This window comes from Cupressus sempervirens, chromosome 3, assembly GCF_028749045.1.
Source record: "Cupressus sempervirens isolate cs-2001-9-10 chromosome 3, ASM2874904v1, whole genome shotgun sequence".
Taxonomy (NCBI): Eukaryota; Viridiplantae; Streptophyta; class Pinopsida; order Cupressales; family Cupressaceae; genus Cupressus; species Cupressus sempervirens.
In genome coordinates, this window is record NC_143120.1 from 50,860,691 (window position 1) to 50,880,007 (window position 19,317).

A 19,317-nucleotide genomic window follows, 5' to 3' on the forward strand; every position below is an offset into this window, starting at 1 on the left:
AGAAGATCAAACCACCCAAATTTGTTTGTTGTAAATCTGGAGAGGATGCATAGGTCTAGTTAACCAAAATGGAATAGTACTTTCAAATTAAAAACTTTTCAGAAACCTCAAAGGAAGTTTGGGGAATATATCACTTTATTGGAAAAATTGCTACATGTTGGGGAAAGACCAAGGTTGAGCTAAACATTAAAACTACTAAAATTACGTGGGAAAAATTTGTAACCATTTTTTGGAGCCGTTGGTTACCCCAAACCTGTTATGACCAAAACTTATTGCATTTCCAAAATCTTAGGCAAGGAGATATGACTGTACACAAGTACTCGGAGAAATTCACCCGATTACTGAAGTATGTACCACCATACAAACAAGATAAGAACATGAAGGTGAGGAAGTTCATCATGGAACTAAATAATAGAATAAGAGGGGCAATTGATGTTCTCACTCGTTGAACCATGGAAGAAACTCTAGAAAAGGTTGTCTAACAGGAATATAAAATCAAGAGAGATGATTTCATCCTGGATAATAAAAAAAACAAACTAGAATATGGAAAGTACAGATATTGGACCTCAGAAAAAACAATTTAAGGATTATAAATTTAGCAAACTAGAAACAAAAAGGAACGAAATCAAGGATTTTAAAACTAATTTCAATACAAATAAGAATAATAAGGGCAGTGAAAAGAAGGGGCCACCTTCAGGATGTTTCACTCGTGGAGGAGATCATTATGCTAATAAATGCCCTGTCAAGATCAATACGAATCAGCCACACTAACCACCCTTTACACAACAATATGGTGTTTATCAACCAAGGATCCACATAACCCTTGACAATAGAGAAGCAAAACAATAGATAGGCCTGATTGAAACTTTGGGTAAGATCTACGGGAACCCTGTTTCCATCTTAATTGATATTGGAGCTCCTGAATGTTTTATATCTCCTAAATTATTAAGTAGGTTTCCAAAGAGATTTAGTTTTATGGAAAAACCATGGATAGTCGAGTATGTAAACCTGTCAAGGGCTAAGATAGAGTAGTGTCTATTTGAGGCTTAGGTTGATTTTTCAAAATTCTCCATTGAATTGAACTTATATGTGGCACCACTTGGGTGTTACGACATTATTATAGGCATTAATTGGCTCAACAAGCATAAGGCCAAGGTTGATTATCTTATTAAAATTGGAGATTTTTTGGATGACCAAGGAAAACTAGTAAACATAAAAGGGGTTATACATGAAATTAAATCACAACAAATATCGGCCATGCAACTTAAGAATTGTGCAAGAAAAGGATGTGAGATCTTTGCAGTAAGGTTTGAAGATTTGAGGGATGCCCCACATAAAATGAAGGAAAATTTGAAGGATACCTTTGAAAAGAAGTACCCTTATCTAAATAAATATCATGATGTATTTTGTGAAGAACTTCCTAGCTTGCCTCCATTGCGCGTTTTTGACTTCACTATATAATTAACATTAGGAGCAGAACCAATTTCCTAATCCCCTTACAGGATGACAACCGCAAAATTAATGGAGTTAAAATTATAGTTGCGGGATATGCCAAATAAGAAACTAATCTAGCCTAGTGTTTCACCATGGAGAGCCCTAATATTGTTTGTTAGGAAGAAGGATAGAACTATGAGATTATGCATAGATTACAAAATGCTCAATAAGGGTTACTATCAAGAATTGATACCCATTTCCTAGAACTGACAACCTCTTTGATCAAATGAAAGGCGCTACAATATTTTCAAAGATTGATTTGAGGTCAGGATATCACCAACTTCATATTAAGGATGAAGATATTCACAAGACTGCATTCAGAACTAGGTATGGGCATTGTGAATTCATAGTGTTACCTTTCGGGTTAACTAATGCACTGGCAACTTTTACGAATTTGATGAATTACAAATTTCAGCATTATTTAGATAAATTTGTATTGGTTTTTATAGACAATATCCTAATTTATTTGAAAAATAAGAAGGAACATCAAGAGCATCAAAAAAAGGTTTTGCAAAGACTAAGATAACATAAATTATATGGAAATCCAGTATTTAGGATACATGATATTGGCTCAGGGAATAGCTGTACATCTATCAAAAATCAAGGAAATTAAGGAATGGCCTATACCTACAAATGTGACAAAAGTCAGAAGTTTCATGGGATTGGCAGGGTTTTATAGGAAGCTGATTAAAACAAAAATTCCAAGATAGCTTATCCGATCACATCACTCCAAAGAAAGGGAAGGAAGTTTGTATAGACTGAAAAATGTCAATCAACTTTTGAATGTTTGAAAGAAAAGTTAACTACGACACCCATATTAAGAGTAGTTGACCCACAAAAGAATTTTTTTGTCATAATGGATGCATGAAGGGAAGGAGTTGGAGGAGTACTAGTGCAAGATGAGTAGGTAATTGCATACGAGTCAAGGAAGTTAAAGAGTTATAAGCATAATTACACTCCTTATGCTCTAGAATTATAGCTATAGTACATGCCCTCCAAATGTGGAGACGTTACTTGATTGGGAAACCTTTTGATCTTCGATCCGACCACCACGGCTTAAAATACAATTTTACCCAACCCAACCTTAATGGTAGATAAAGGAGATGGATGGAATTTCTAGCAGACTATGAGTTTGACATTAATTACATCAAGGGCAAGAAAAACATCTAGAGCATCATCAATTTTATGCAGAGATCCAAAGTATTCAAAATTTAGGATAGAAGAGGATAGATGATGTCTTCCATGTGTCATGCTTTAAGAACTATACCACTCATCATGATCATATAATTGATTGGAGCCTATTACAGGTACAAGAACCAGGGATGGTGGAAATAGAACCACTCAAAATACTCGAGGTGCATAAGCCATGCTTACAAGATCGAGATGTGACTCAATGCAAGGTCTAGTGGGATCAGTATACAGAGGATAATGCTACATGGGAAGATTATCACAAAATTTTTAAAATATACCCTCATCTTTTCTCCAGGGCTAGAGCTTGAACTTTTTTTAATTTTTAGTTCTTTTCATAAATGTAATGATCTGAATAGATATTAATTTTAAGTTTTGTTGTGACATTCATCGGGGACGATGAAAAACTTAAGGAGAAGGGTATGTTACATCCCAAATTTTGACCTAATTTAAATTTATTTATAATTGTTGGATTAAATGGATTTTCTTTCATAATCATGTGAACAAAGTGGTTAAATATATCTATTGTATTCATTATGTTAACTATTTAATGATGATGGTCATTAGCCATTGTTTTTCATGTAGTGATTAGCAGTTGCTTGATTTCGGAATTATGGTTAAGATTTAAATTCCTTATCTACATTATATATTATTATGGATTTATCATGGAACTTGTTATTATCGTGGAAAATGTTGCACTGGTGGTTGCAGGAGAAGATGAAGGGGAGAAGCATTGCTAAACGGGATCAAAGGAATGAGATACTAGTTTAGTCCAATTATTGGGTTGATAGATATGACACTTATGACCCTTAATTATCTTGGTAAGGACCTAGCGACTTGAACATCAGAATATAATCGATGGACATGCATGAGCAATTAAATAAATATTTAAAACATTAATTATTTTAATTAAAAATAATGCATATCTCAAATAGTTTTTGATTGACTTTTCTACCACATCATTATAACGTATATTTATGTACGTGCACATAGATATAGGAACAAAGGGGACACCATAATATTATTTTTATACAAGATATTATGTAATATGTACATTTAAATACATGTACAAGAAGATAAAATAATCTTCCAAATAAAGCATGTATTTAGATATACTTAATAATAGATATGACTTTGGATAAAATAAATAATATGATACCACCTAATAAGTGCATCTACATGCAAGTAGATAAATATATTATAATTATCGTTGATTTATAACTTTCAAATCTTTTTCTATATTTTTTCAAATTCTTGCTAGAAACTGAAATGCACATTTGGCATATTGGCGTTCAAGAAGCCAAGTCCTTTTCTTTTTAAGTTATGGCTTCTTGGAAGCCAAAAGGTTTTTCGAATACTTTATATTATGAAGCCGTGAGCGACCATGCGCATTATTACACACGATATGTCTGTATTATTCCACCCGATATCCCTCTGCATATTTCCTTACCGCAATTTGACCATTTCATTGAATATCTTTGCTGAAGACATGATTTGTAATCACACAAAGATTTGCGTTGAAGTTATTTCGATGAAGGAACTAATTATTTGCATCCAGCCAAGGCTCCAATACTTCTAAACTTACAAGTTATGCGGTTGACTTATTGTATCTAATCGATATATATATATATATATATCAGAGTGCTTCATTTTATCTACAATAGTAAGCTATAGATTCTTGAAATGCCATACAACATCCTTGTTTGATATCATCGGATAAGTTCATCCTTAAGTCAAAACTTCTCATGATAAGTCGAGACCAATTGTTCATGATATGATTTCACATCTTTATTTTACTGTTGAATATCGGAACCAAATGGTATTTATTTTGCAAAGATTGTATTTCTCAAGTGACAAAAATGTGATATGTTGAGAACGTGTAATATTCTTATATCAAGTTGAGGATCAACAAACATAGCTAATTGCTCTGAGATTCAAACACCTAGGACTCACCCGGCTGTATAGCCAAGGAAGAGGTGAAGAGGTGAGATAGAAATCTGCAATAACTTCAAATCCTCTAGGTGCTATAGTTATGAGTAACTCTTAAATCATCTTCATCAATCAAATAGATATGACATTTAGATTAGGTATCAATATGTCTTCTCCACAGATTTGACATCAATAACAAAAAACAATTGTTCCAATTGTAAGTTTTCAATATTAGCATCATGAAATACAATTCCATAGAAGCATCCTTTTTTAGTTTGAGGTGGGGGAATCACGAAATCCATTGGATTGGTTAATCGCAACTTCCTCAAATGAATTGTTGGCTTTATCATATTTCTTATTCTAGATTTGATTCATTTGGCTTCTCACTTCTTCAGCATTAACTTTTTTTTTTTTCTTTTTTTTTTCTTTTTTCATTATTGGATGCTGGTACTCTATTCGTAGAATCTCTACTTAGGTGGCTGATCTTTCGACAGTTAAAACATACAAGGCCAAAATTTCTCCAGTTTCCTAATCTTCCTATAAGATGTATCCTTGCATAATTTGTTGCTATGTGTCCATAGTTTCCACATAATTGATAATTAACCAAAGTATTGTTATCCCAACTTATAGTATTTCCTTGCCTAGTTGCATTGCCTTGACCTTTAGGTGTCCAATTGTGTTTTACATTAGATCTGCAATCTTGTACGTTATGACCATTCTTTTGACATGTGTAGTAATAACCATCAAATCTAGATGTAGCTTGTTTCTCATTGGTCTGAGATCTACATTCGTGTGATTGATGTCCTTGCTTGTAGCAATTGAAATAATTGCGATTGAATTTTGGCTTGAGATTTGACTTACCAGTTTTGCTACTACAAATGTTTATTGCGTGGCCTAATTTTCCACAATGATAGCATGTAGCCTTCTTGTTTTTTGGTTTTGCATTCCATTTTTGTCTATGCTTTAATGACTCTCATTTCTTGGTAGATGATATGAACTCCGTGTAGCCTAATCCTTTAGTATCATGAGGTTTTCTTTGTGCTTTTAGTTATTCATCAGCTTATCTCATAGCCTCTTCAAATCGGTTCATTCTTTCAATGACTTCCTTTTCATCTCTCAACTCATTTTCAGGTTATAGTTCTCTAATATCAGATTTTTCATTCTCTTCCACATTCCTAGCAATCTTATTGTTAACACTTATTAACTGATTGACTATGTGAAATTGATTGTGTGTCACTCTTTGTATGTCATTGATCCTCTCATAAGACTTCTATCCATTTGTATTTTGTCTTCTACGGTCTTTACATTTTGTTCAATAACTTGACATTTCCTCACTAATTACATTTCATGTTCTCTTTTCAATGCTCTTACTTCTTCATTTAGGATGTTGTTCTTCTCTTATAGATCCACTATTGTTGTATTAGATTCACTAGATATTCCTTCATCAAATAAGTCAAGAATTCTTTATGCCTTGTATTGTGTGTCATTTAGCTGGATTGCCATCTCTTTTCTTCTTTTCAAAGACTTCTTGTATTCCTCCTTTGCAGTCTTAACTTGTTCTAATGCGAGTTACACATCAAGGTTTTGATTCTCAATCACCTTTCCCAATTTATAGGCTTCCATCTCCAAGACCTTTGACTCTCAAGCGGTTAGACTTTTTCTTAGAGATCAGAGTTATGATACTAATTATTGAAAATCTTATAGGGAAAGTAAGATGCTAAGAGTTGGGAGGGGGGTAGGTGACTCAAGATTTCTAAAACTTTTCACTTCAAACGTCAACCACATTCAAACTTGATTGACCGCACATTTCAACCTTAACCTTAATCATGCATCATCATGTAACGACATGTAATACCATATCTAACATCTAATAACATGACTGAAACACATAAACAAGTAACTGAGACATAACATAGGATATGGTAATGTAGAAACCCTCCAAGGTAAAGGTAAAACTATGGTGGAGATGACACTAACAAAATATTCACCATTGTAGCAATAAAGTGTGCATGTTACAATTATAATTTTGATTGCTTTTGATGGTCTACCTAGTAACGGGTCTTCCATTTGTTGATCTTTGTACTTTTGTTATCTATTAGTGTTAAACACTTAGTCATATAGAAGGCAGAGCTGGTCGGTCGTCATTGTTATCGAGTTACTCTATATAGGCCGAGTCATGTATTTGTAATGACTTGTAAATAATTATGTACTCCTAATATATTCAGGCACTCCTAGTGTACTCTTAGGATGAACCAGTTATTGAATACATTATTATTCTGATCATACTCTCTCTCTCTTTGGTCTACTATGTGCTTGTGTTTGAGTTCTTAGTTCTTGGGTGAATTTTTCTCTTAGGCAAATTCTTACATGGTATCAGAGCAACTTGGAGATTTTCTCATCACAAGTTGTTCGAGACCTCTTGCTTGCTTCATCACCTCAGCCTGAATCCGGAGTGCTGCGAAAATTGGGAGTGTCCAACACTAGATCTGACCTCGCCATTGCATCCGGAACGCTGAACCGGTGAAAATCGACTATAAACTCGGCTACCTTGGCTCAAAGTCGATCGTGAGGCAAAATGTTTTTGCAAATCAGAACTCGAAGGCTCTGATTTGCAGTATGGGTTTGATTTTTTTTTCGGATTTATTAGATTAATTCAGATCTGCATTTTTTATTTTTCACTGCATTTTTATTTTCCGTCTAAGTATTAGGGGAAATTCAGAGAAATTTTTTTTAGCAGACCTAGACAGTGACACCTCGGATCTGCTAGCTGGAAAGTTTATTATTTGTCGCAGGGCATATTAGATTAATTAATCTACAGGCCATACATAGCACAAGGTCGTACTATAGGTGCACCTGTTGAATCTGACGAGAATATTCACTGGCCTGGTCCGACCTTGCCTCAACACCGACCGCAACCACATTTGTTTTAACAATTGCGGCCCTTTCCATTTAAACAGCACCCATAGACCTCGTAGAGTCGATGTGGGATATTACCTATTGAGTCCTCTGGCCACGTTTTCGGATTTCCCGACAGCAGATCTGAGCACCGGCCCTCATTCTGGTTTTTCTGATAAGGGTTTGATCGACTTCCCCAGGTTTCAAAACCCGGCGATCATGTTTTTAACACCCGACACGTTGCTCATAAATTCGGCGTTGTGTGAAGATTTCGACTCCCATAGACTTTCCTCGGCTCGCCCACTGTTTCTTCTGGCTTGCCCACTGTTTCTCCAGTGCGATCTGCTATTTCCGACGACATCTGAATAATTTTCGGCTTCTGTCAATGGCAAGTAACCCTCGGCGACCTGCATTCGCATTTTCCCGGCTGCCTTGGTGAAGATCCGACACTTGCCGTGATAAATCTCCGGCAGGAATTTCGTTCCTGACATCACATGCTCCGATCATCCCTGCACAGCACAACGCGGCCACATCAGCAAGCGAACGTGGAATTAAACCCCACGCTGAATAATCTGGATCAGACATGTGTCACTGTGACACGCTGACAACCACGCTTGCCAACTCAGCAAGAGGCCACACAAACTTGGTACTGCCACGTCATCACATGGAAATCGAAATATTCGCCAACTCTGCCGCCTATTCCGTACGTTCCGTACAGTACAGAAAGTATAGCTAGCAACTCAGTCTTGCCACGTCAGCAATACAAATATTTGCAACGTGCTAGTCCATACAGTATGGACATCCAGTCAACTGCCACGTCACCCCATGGTGTTGATTTTTTTGCTGACATCACCATTTTCTTAGGTTAAATTTGACGCCCGTCAAGACGTCAATTCCAGGGCATTTTACTTGATGACCGTTTGATCGTCAAATTTAGCCTGACTTTGCAAGCTCGTAACTTGGACATCTGGACTTCGATTCAAGTGCAATTTTTTTTGAAATCAGGTAAACTTTTCTGAATTTTCTAGTGGTGGTGTTGTTTTCTTGATTGGGTAAACAAATTTTTTAGAAATTGGATTTTTTGGCGACTGTACCTGCATAATCTTGCGTTTTGCAACTGCAGAAGCTCCGTACGGGTACATCTGATCACTTTTTTAGATTCCATTTTTTTTGAAAGTGCGTATTTTTTTGTTTACTTTCCAGATCTGAAATCAGATTCTAGGGTTGTGTGGACCAATTTCTCACTTTAAGAATTAGGCCTTCTTTGGCATTGTAAAGCTTTGTTCTCTTTCAAAATTGTTGTAAATCTAAGCTAGAGTGCTTAAGTGACAGATTTCAGCCTCATAAGGCAGTTGTAAAAGCAAAATCAGAAAGTCCACTTTGTTCATTTTGACAAGTGGCCCATTGTAAACGCACTACTTATAAAGTGCCAAAGCATCTTTTTTGGGGGGGTCTTTTGATTGAGTGAAAAGGGGGGTTGTGTACTGTGTTCTTGTGTCTCTATTTTGTGCTCTTTTCATTTCTGCATCATGGGTTTTAAATATCCTCCTTTAACTTCACGCAACTATTCTACATGGAAAGATATTGCATAGAGTAGATTAATGGAAAATGGATATAGTTTGTATGTTGATGGTACAATTACCAAACCTACTGATGCTAAAGAACTCATTGATTGGACAAATCAAGACCAATAGGCTTTAGGTGTTATTAGGAGTTGTGTACATGGGGATCTTCTCTTTCACATTAAAAATTGTTCAGAATCTAAGGAAGCTTGGGATAAACTTGAACAGTTGTATGGTAAAGTGGATGAAGAAAATGGATTTCAGATTGAGGATGATCTACTTCTCTTAGATCCTAAGAATTATGACACAATTCAGGATTATATCATCAAAGTCAATGAGTATAAGGCACTTCTTAAAGATTGTGGAAATCTCATGAAGGATGACAGGTTGATTCATCACATCTTGAAGAAGCTACCTTCTGAGTACGCCAACTTTGTTTCGAGTTTTAATACTCACAGGTTAACCATGGGATCTTCTTACCAGAAACCTTCCTTTGATGGATTTTCAGACATGTTGATTGTTGAACAATCTCACTTGGCAGATTTTGGCCTTCTCAAGTCATCTAAGACCAAAGCCTTGATGGCTAGTGATGATTCCAAATCAAGTCAATGGGGAAAAAGAAACAAGAAGAAGTAGTGGAAGTAGAAAACACAATCTGAGACACAACATGACTCCTCTCAACAAGGCAGTTCTTCTTCAAAAAAGAAGGGAAGTAATGAAAAGGACAAACTCTTTTGTGCATACTGCAAAAAGCAAAATCATGACGAGCATCATTGCAAGACAAAAAGAATCGATGAGTTAGAAAATCTACTCAAGAAGAACAAGATTCAAGTGCTAGGTACTTCCAAGGATTCTACTCCAACCTCTTCAAAAGGTAAAGGTCAAGCACTTATGGCAAACAAAAATGTGACAAAAGAATGGATACTTGACTTAGGTGCCTCTTACCACATGGGTTCTTCAAGGCAAGACTTTTCTTCATTGAAGCAATCAAAGGTACCACACATCTTCGTGGGAGATGATGCTAAGATGGAAGTTGAAGGGAAAGGACATGTAGAAGTGGAATATGAGGAATTCAAAGATGTTCTCTACGTTCCAAATCTAAGCTTTAATCTCCTATCAGTTTACCAAATCACTCACCTAGGAGATGGTCATAAGGTTGAGTTCCTTCCCGATTCAGTGATGGTGCCAAGTCTCAGAGATGATTCATTGGTAGCAGTGGGGAAAGTCAATGATGACAAGAGGCTTTATTCCTTCTCCCACTTTGTGCCTAAGAGTCCTTCCCAAGCCTTGTTAACTCACTCTACTTCAAACAACTTATGGCATGAGCAGTTTGGTCACCTCGACTTCTGCTCTCTTCAGCAACTTTGCTCAAAACACATGGTCAAAGGTCTACCCAACATCAACTTTTCTAAGGGAGAATGTTCATCTTGTTCAGTGGATATGAATCTCAAGGAGAAGTATGATAAAGGGAACTCTTCTCGAGCTCCAGTTGTTCTTCAACTAGTTCACATGGTATTAGTAGGACCATTTGCAGTGACTTCAGTTAGCCAAGGCCGCTACATACTCACATTTGTTGATGACTTTTTGAGATTCACTTGGGTCTTCTTTCTTCATCATAAGAATGAAGTGGTTCATAAGCTTCAAGACTTCAAGACTCATGTTGAACACAAAGTCAAGGAAAGCCATCAAAGTATTAAGGGTGGACAATGAGAATAGATCTGTAGACAGAAGACTTAAGAACTTTTGCAAAATTGAGGGGATTGATCTTCAGAACTCACCAGCATTGAGTCCACACAAGACAGATGTTGCAGCTATGAGGATTAGGACTCTCAAGACCATGGCAAGTTGCATGATAAAGGCCAAGTCTCTTGATCCTACACTTGAAGTTGAAGCCATTAGCAATGCTACTCACATACTTAATAGGTCTCCTCATTCAGCCTTAGATGGCAAGACTCCTTTTGAGGCATGGTGCAACAGAAAATCGGCTGTGAGTCACCTTAGAGTCTTCGGTTGTCTAGCATGGGCAAACTTATCTTCTAGGGGTTGCAAGGCACCGACGCCTAGGCCTTGTACCTTTATCGGTTATAAAGACAATATCAAGGCTTACAGACTTATGGATCCAGAGACACATGAGATTTTTGTGGAGAAGGATGTTCACTTTGAGGAAAGTTCTCCCAGCTTGTCTTCTACTCCTCTCTGCACATCATACACAGTGGAAACTGATAGTGACACCAGCGATAGTGCTTCATTAGGTTCAGACATGTGGGGTTCTATCGACAGTCTTAGTGAAAGGTCATATCAGTCTAGTCCACGTGCTTATATTGCCATAGTGAAAGGTCCAACACAACATGGTACATCTCGTCTTCCACCTCCAACTTCAGTTGACTTGGGAGACAGACTTAAGGACATACATCTTCTCATTGATGATGATTCTTCTATATTTGTTGCGAGGGCTCACTCTGACCCTCAGGTCCATTCTCTACATGATCAATCATCATAGGTTGGTGTGATTGTGGATCCTTATGAACAACAATTAGTGGAGGTCTCTTTGTTAGTTGAGGAGACAGATGGTTCAGTGGAAAAGGTTCAACAGACATCCTTGCCAGATTTGCATTCGTTCTTTTCAGCATAGTTGGAAGGGGTGAACTTCAGCATCAGTACAGGGATACTTGAGCAGGTTTTAGGGCCAACATACATCTTCAGGAGTGTACCTTTGGCATTGTTTCTTCCTAAGGGGAGGAACACCAGTCTGCATTTTTGGACCAGTTTCTTCATCAAAGCGGCTTTCACTTATTGGCATTCTTCTTTTGGAGGGGGAGCCTATTCTATCTCTCTTCTTTCTCTTATTCTCTTATGTACATACTGGATGTGTATCGTAATGGGGGGGTCTTTATTACTCCATCCATCAATGCATCCTTATTTATCTCTCTTTTTGGGGGAGGGTTTTTCCCATGAGTTTTTCCCTCTTTCCTCGCTTTATGGGAGATTGCATCTTCATTATGTACTTGGGTACTTAATATGGCCTAGTAATCGGGACCCATTATGAATCTTTATCCTAGTTCATAAGCTTAAGGGCATTCCCTTCAGTTGCACTTAAGGGGGGGGGTGTTGGTGTAAATAAGTATTTACTTATTACACTTAAGTTTACTTAGGTTAATGCATTATTTAATTATTTTGCATTATTTAATTATTTTTATTTGTGAGACACTTAGGAGTTTGCACACCTTTTGAGTTGTCATGTAGACAACACAAGAGTACACAACTCTATTTAAGCACATGGTGTCTACAACACTGTTTTGCGTGTCACAGCCTTGTAGGCTTATCCTCTCATCACCGCACTTACTTTCGTGCTTAATGGAGGATAACCCATATCTAGTGGACATGTGCTTGGTTGTATGACACATCATGATGCTAACTTCTATGCATTCTAGAAGCTCACTTGAGCCCTTTATATTCAAGCACTCCTAGTGTACTCTTAGGATGAACCAGTTATTGAATACATTGTTATTCTGATCATACTCTCTCTCTCTTTGGTGTACTGTGTGCTTGTGTTTGAGTTCTCAGTTCCTAGGTTAATTTTGCCCTTAGGCAAATTCTTACATATCTCAAGTCCTTGTTAGAGGACTAGGCCTTGTTAGAAGCCTCAACCCTGTTAGGAGTTCCGCCAACACTATTAGTAGTTGTGCCAACTCTGTCAGTACATATGAGTCCCTGTTAGGATACTTTGAATCCTTGGTAGGAGATTCCAACCTTGTTAAGAGTTGTGCCAACCTTGTTAGAAGTTGTGGAAGATAGCTGGACCCACTACCCAAACAGCTTGAATGTTAAGATCAATGAACTCACTGTCCAAATGATCCCTGTATTATTCCTTGCAGAATAATAGAACTAAAATGTACTTTCTTCCTCTATCCCTGTCTTGTTAACTAGACTTTTGCTCCTTCAGATTTTGTAACCCTGTCACAAACTGCGCATCCAATGACCCTTGGATCGCTTACGCGCATTCAGTAAGCATTTTGCTCCTTCTCGCAATACGCATTAATACTTCACATTCCACTTGATCTTCTCCTCCCAGATCCATTACAAATAAGGAAAACAACTTTCCTTCATATTGTGTCTTCATAATAATTCTTTGAGTCGGACTTGAGGCTTTCCCAATTAATTCACAATTGTAATAGCCCTGTGGGCTCATAGTCTATACAAAACTTCATGTGTGATACCATGTCTTGCGCACAGGCTAACATCACCACACAACTATCCTCTACCATTGTGTGACTACACATCTCTTCATTACATCTCATATTTTTGATATGCTCTATTTTTCTCTGTCAAATACCCATACTAGTATTTCAACTGTAACTTACGCCATACTATCTATACACATCTGCACACTGGGATAAATCATCATGACACTATCATAGAGCTATTCTAAACTGTGCATAAGCTAACTCAAAATGAGTCTTTCATGCATATCACACCTATTTTTGTATTGCTGCAAACTGTCTAACACTTAGACAATTTTCTAACTCTAAATGCATTAATGAAATGCCGAATACATGTTGCCATAAATGACAGCTATGAAGACATCTAACAATCCATATTGCCAACACTTTATGCTACACAACTAGATAGAGAAATCTTGTACTACAAGCAAAATAAATTGGGTATTAATCCTAATACAAGTTGGCATTTCTCTGATGGATTCTAAGGCACTTGGTGTAATTTTAGAGCTGTTTCTTACATGATTTTTAAAAGGCTTGATCATGCCATAATCATAGTGTAATATTTTGTGTCTTCTCCAAAAATCAAGACTTGTATTTTATCTTGTTGATGTCATGTTGTCAAACCGCTATCCCATTAATTTTTTTATTGACGAATAGACAACTAGGAGGCCTGCTTCTATGATGTCATTTTACCTTAATACATGATTGTTTCATCACCAAGTTACTGCAGACCATAATCAAATAGTTTGGAACCTAGAACCCAGGCCACATCTGCTGAAAGGTTGAATTGCATGGTTGAATGACGCCATCACTCTTAATTTGAGATTTCTCTGTATTTATGGTAGAGAATTTTCTATGTAACATAAATATTTGTATGATGCCTGTACTAAAGACCTCTATCCTGCTGCTAGCGAAGATTTATCTTTGAATTATTTCAGTGCTGATCTACAAGTTTGGTTGTTTCAAATGAGGTACCAAAAATCAATTATAGATTACTATCCTTTTGGATTAGCTCAAATCAATTCGAGACTCCATTGGCTTTGGTGACAAAGATTCCAAGGAATTCTTTTTGGTGACTAGGAGCTCATTATACCTCACTCTGAGCTTCCTAATATTCTTCATAGAATTTGTTAGTAGGTGTGTTAAAAAAACATTCACAGGATCAACCTATCTTTTGTAATCAAATGCTTACAAATAAGGATCTCATTGGAAGAAGTCTTTATAGAGGATGACAACGCTCCTTAGGGTGATGAGTTGTCGTGAGAATTATATAAGATACTCTAGTCTTGTGTTGGTCGTCACCTTGATAAGGTCTATTTTGATACCTTCCATTCCTAGTATTTGAAAGATATTATTAAGGAAGGAAATATTAAATTCATTCCTTTGGCTAGAGACCTCAAGGATATTTTTAATCGGAGGCCTATTACCTTACTTAATGTCTTATACAAGACCATTGCTAAAGCTTTGGCTCCAAACATTTGTCATATCTTTCCTCTTATTCTTAGGCTAGAGAAATCTAGGTTAATCCTTAAAAACATTATTGTTGTGTGAGAAGGTATGTAGTGGGCTAGCTGCTCCAAGTAGAGTATTTTTCTTGAGATTGATTTTTCTAAGGAAAATAATTGCATTGAGTGACTTTTCATTCTTGCCATGCTCAAAACCTTGGGATTTTAACCCAAATTCCTCTAGTCTCTCCAAAGGACTTTTTGGGATGGTTATACTCCCATCACTATCAATGGTCTTCAATCGAATGGATTTGACTTATTTGGATCCGTTTGTTAGAGGTTTCCTTTGCTTCCTTCCTTATATGTTCTTATTTATGAAGGCTTTGGGTAGTTTCTTGCCAATACAATCTCTACTAGTCGTTGTTGAAGGCTTTGGGAAGTTTCTTGTCTATTTTTTTCATTTTGCAAACAACTTCTTCCTTATGTTATTTGAGAGGGAAAAAAACTTCTAGATAGTTCATCAATATCTTGGCACTTTCTGTTTGCCCTTTGGTTTTGATATACACTAGCACATAAATCAATGCTGTAAAAAATGTTTTCTTCGAGCCCTATCCTAGATGAATGTCGATAGAGATTGGTGAAATTTTCCACCTTTTGGGCATTTCCTTTTCCTTTCAAACTTCACTAGTAGACCTATGGAATATAGTATTAGACAAGATTGAGAACACATTAGCTTCTTGGATCACCAAGCCTCTTTGTCTTAATGGAAACATTCATATTTTCTCTAAGGTTTTGCTTCCCCCCCCCCCATGTTTACTACTCTTCATGTTGGGATCCTTCCAAGACCTCATACACGAAGCTAGAAAATTTATTCTGCGATTTTCCCTAGGATTTTGAAGCTGGTCATCGTGGATTTTATAGACTTAATTTGGAGTATTGTTATCTTTTCAAGGAGTCTAGAGGTCTAGGTCACCTTCTTACCTAGAAGATGGGTTTGACTCTCTACGGAAAATGAGTCATCTGAGCCTCAATTGGTGATGAGGCTTGGAATTTTTTCCTCAAACATTATTTTGCTCTAGGCTTTCTAATGAGTACTGTTACCAATTTAACATGTCTCTTATACATCAGATGTTTTACGCTAAACTAAATATGTTTTATCTACTGACTAAGGGTGTTTGGTTGCTGAGAATACATATTACAGAATGAAAAGAATGCAGAATGCAAAGTACTGAAATCATAAAAGAGAATTGATCACTTTTTTCAGAATACAAGTACCAAAATAGTATTATTTATTCAAATATTCAAGTGTTATTTTTTCAGAATACAACACTTGAATACAATGCATTCAGATATTACAAGTGCTTAGCTCCTAACATAAATATTTGAATTAAACACATTGTACAAATAGAAAAGTACTAAAAAAAGATATAAGAGGAAAGGCATCCTTTGCCTAAATGGAAGGTTTGTTGCGCTGAATGCTGAAGGGCTGATCCCGCATCTCCATCTGGGAGTAAACCTGCAAAAAATGATTGAAGAAATGGGTCAGTTCATATGAACTGAGAAATGGAAAACTTTCCTATCATCTATACTCTGATGTTCCTACAACGTGGTTATTCAGATAACTATGTTAAAAGGCAAGAAGGCAAGAAAAATTCGAAGAAGATAAAACATGTTTATACTAATGAGTTTGTTCCATGTGCAGATACAGGTATGAAGACTTGAGGCTATTGAAGGATCATGCATAAGTTACATGCATGAAGCCTTTTGGCTGAGTTTGTTCAGGCAAAGATAGAAGATATTGGGGAGACTGTTGAGGGGGCATACATAAGTTTCAGGTATGGGACCTTCTGGTTAAACCAATGTAGTTGATTGAAAACATTGAGGAGATCATTGAAAGGACGTGCATAAGCTACAAACATGAAACTTTTTGGTCAAATCAAAGAAGGGCGAAAACCAAAGATTTGAGGAGATCATTGAAGGGACACGCATACACTACAAGCGTGAAACATTTTGGTTGAATCATGTAGCAGCAAAGGCAAGGGACGAGAGGAGATTGTCGAGGGGGTATACATAAAATACAGGTATGGGACCTTCTGGTCAAATCATGGAGGAAGTATAAAGTTTGATTCTTAGGATAAAGGAATTTCAAGGATCTTTGCAAGTATATTTCAGCATCTATGAAGAAAGTATAGATGCAATCAGTCACAAGATCAGTCAGAACTGTTGAAAAATATGATAAAGTGATTACAGCTGCGGGAAATAGGAATGTGGTTGGAAAAGTTGTGGAAGAACTAATCATATGGAAGAATGGGCTGTGTGAAACGTACAAGGCCAACAGTAATAGTCAAGGGGCTAGTAGTTATACCATGTGATAACATCCATGTTCAACTGTGATGCATGCTTGTAATAGGACTGTCATCAAAATATTAATTCTTAAGTACAATGCATATGATTAGTTAATTACAGTGTTTCAATATAAAATCCAGATTGCTTTCATGATAATTACCCAGATTCATTTTATTATGAACATGCAAGAACAGAAATTGAAGGAATACAATTAAGGATCAACACAAAAGAATAGGCATACAGAAGTATCTCCAATCATTACCAAAAGATTGGAAAGGAGTTTAAGTTGTGATATAATAGGAACCTTATCAACCATTGCAGCCTACAAGACATACATAGTGGTAAAGTGCTAATGGATGAAACAAATACTACATGTTGGAATGTACAATTAACATACAAAGGTTAAAACATGATGAACAACTATAGCAAAGAAATAACTAATATGGAAAAACAACAGGTGATTTTGATGCTGAAACAAGAGAAGGAGTAGAGCTTCATATGCATGATAATTTCTTCAGCAGTTTCACAAGTTGCAGGTCTAAACATAAGCTATGACAGAGATCAATTAGAAAGCTTTTATACACCATTCAACAATTCATCACAATTCTGGTCTATCAATCTCGATGAACGACATTATTTAAACAAGATTTTAGTTACCAAGAGAGAAATTATTGCTGTTATATAAACACATCCTCTTACTCTGTAAAGTATGGAGAGAATCTTAATTGATACAGATCATAGATACATTGTCAAGGAAAGCAGGCCTGTTCCCAAAATGAAGTCAATGGGGTGTACATTTCTTATTTACTGGATTAAAAGCAAGGTCTTACAAAGTTATAATTTAATGGAGGGTTTCAAAAAGCTAGAAAAGAAGATGCTTATGGCAGTAAGGTGAGTTATAATTCTTTTACAAGATTTTATTTAACTCAGGGTTACATTTAAAAGGTATGGAAGGAGTATCAAAGCCTGCAACAGTAAAAATATACAAGCCCATATGAAGATTTGAGATGAAGATTTCATGTCTTTCCATATTTATAAGACCCATGAAATAAGGGTTTTCAGCATTTATAAGCCAACAGATTACAATGAAGTTCGTTCATCTACAACATTTCTACTATTACCAAATGGAGTTGAAAGTAAATAAACAATCTCATGAAGGGTATTATGCAGATTCAACAGAAAGAAACCCTTACTTACCAAAAAAATCAGTCAAAAATATGCAAACCCAAGTACAGATTTATGGATATTATCTCATTTTTTAGAAAATGCATAAAACAGTCTATGAAAGGAAGAGGATTTAGTAACTTAGGGCTTGCATATGACCAAGAAGCTCACAACAAGAAACAATGCTCAGAACCAGTAAAGCCATCTAGGCACATACCAAGATCAGAACTCGTGTGCCCGACAAGAGAAGGTATGACGACCAAATTTTGGTTCATGCATGGAAGGCTTTATACAACACCAAACAATGAAGCCATTCACGCATGAATTAAACCCACAAAATGGAATCCACGTGCAAGAAAAATGGCATGCACGGATAAAAAACCGCGGCCAAAGCTCATGAAAATGGCGTCACGTACCAACGAAGATACCAAGTTCCAAAAATGTGGTGTTCTAGAATCAGCAAAAGCTCAAAACCCACAATGAAAATGGCATCCAAATGAAAGATGAGAACCAACAAATATCACCAGAGACCCAACAACAAAACAATGAAGTGTCCAGGAGAAAAGAAAATATACTGGCGTCCATGGCAAAGAACAAAGATTACAGCAGATATCATTCATGTGGCTAGGGTTTGAAAAGAAACCCTTCATTCTTATATACATAACTTATATTTAATAATACTAATGTGTTATAAATGAGATAAAATATTGAACACATTAATATTATTAAATATAAAAAAAAAAAAAAGATTTATAATTGTAAAATTAATAAATTAAATGGCTATCATTATAAGGCCTTTAATTTTATTAATTACATAAAAAGGGGATTAAGGGAGTTAGCATTTTTTATGCTTAAATGCAAGGAGAGAAGGTTGGAGAGCTATTTTTGGAACAAAGAGGACGTTCAGTTGACACTTGGATATGGGGATATTTATGGAGGTCAAGTGCAGTTCCAGATTCTCATGCATTAATGGGGTTATTTGATGATATTTTTAGCATCCTATGGGGTAGTTATGATCAGTTATGCATGCAGTTCAGATTGAGAGCTTATTTTATGCATATATTGCATAATTAA

At 36.3% G+C, this 19,317-nt stretch overlaps 2 protein-coding genes across 7 annotated transcripts in view; one reads left to right on the plus strand and one right to left on the minus strand.

Moving 5' to 3' along the window:
* LOC149564737 (MADS-box transcription factor 14-like) overlaps nucleotides 1-19,317 on the plus strand; it is a 162,819-nt gene that overhangs the window by 127,926 nt on the left and 15,576 nt on the right. Inside the window, exon 7 of one of the 4 annotated variants that reach the window (XR_016361910.1) lies at nucleotides 3,394-3,503. The exons of the other annotated variants lie outside the window; for them this stretch is intronic. The gene's annotated coding sequence lies outside the window, so the exon portion shown is untranslated. The remainder of the gene's footprint in view (nucleotides 1-3,393; nucleotides 3,504-19,317) is intronic. 4 annotated transcript variants of the gene reach the window in all.
* The window catches only part of LOC149564738 (MADS-box transcription factor 29-like), a 258,597-nt gene continuing 255,242 nt past the window's right edge, over nucleotides 15,963-19,317 (minus strand). The window contains exon 3 of one of the 3 annotated variants that reach the window (XM_089818307.1): nucleotides 15,963-16,249. In XM_089818307.1, the coding sequence (XP_089674433.1) occupies nucleotides 16,096-16,249 (154 nt within the window). In that variant the 3' untranslated portion in view covers nucleotides 15,963-16,095. The remainder of the gene's footprint in view (nucleotides 16,250-19,317) is intronic. The other 2 variants (XM_089818316.1, XR_016361914.1) reach the window with 2 other exon arrangements.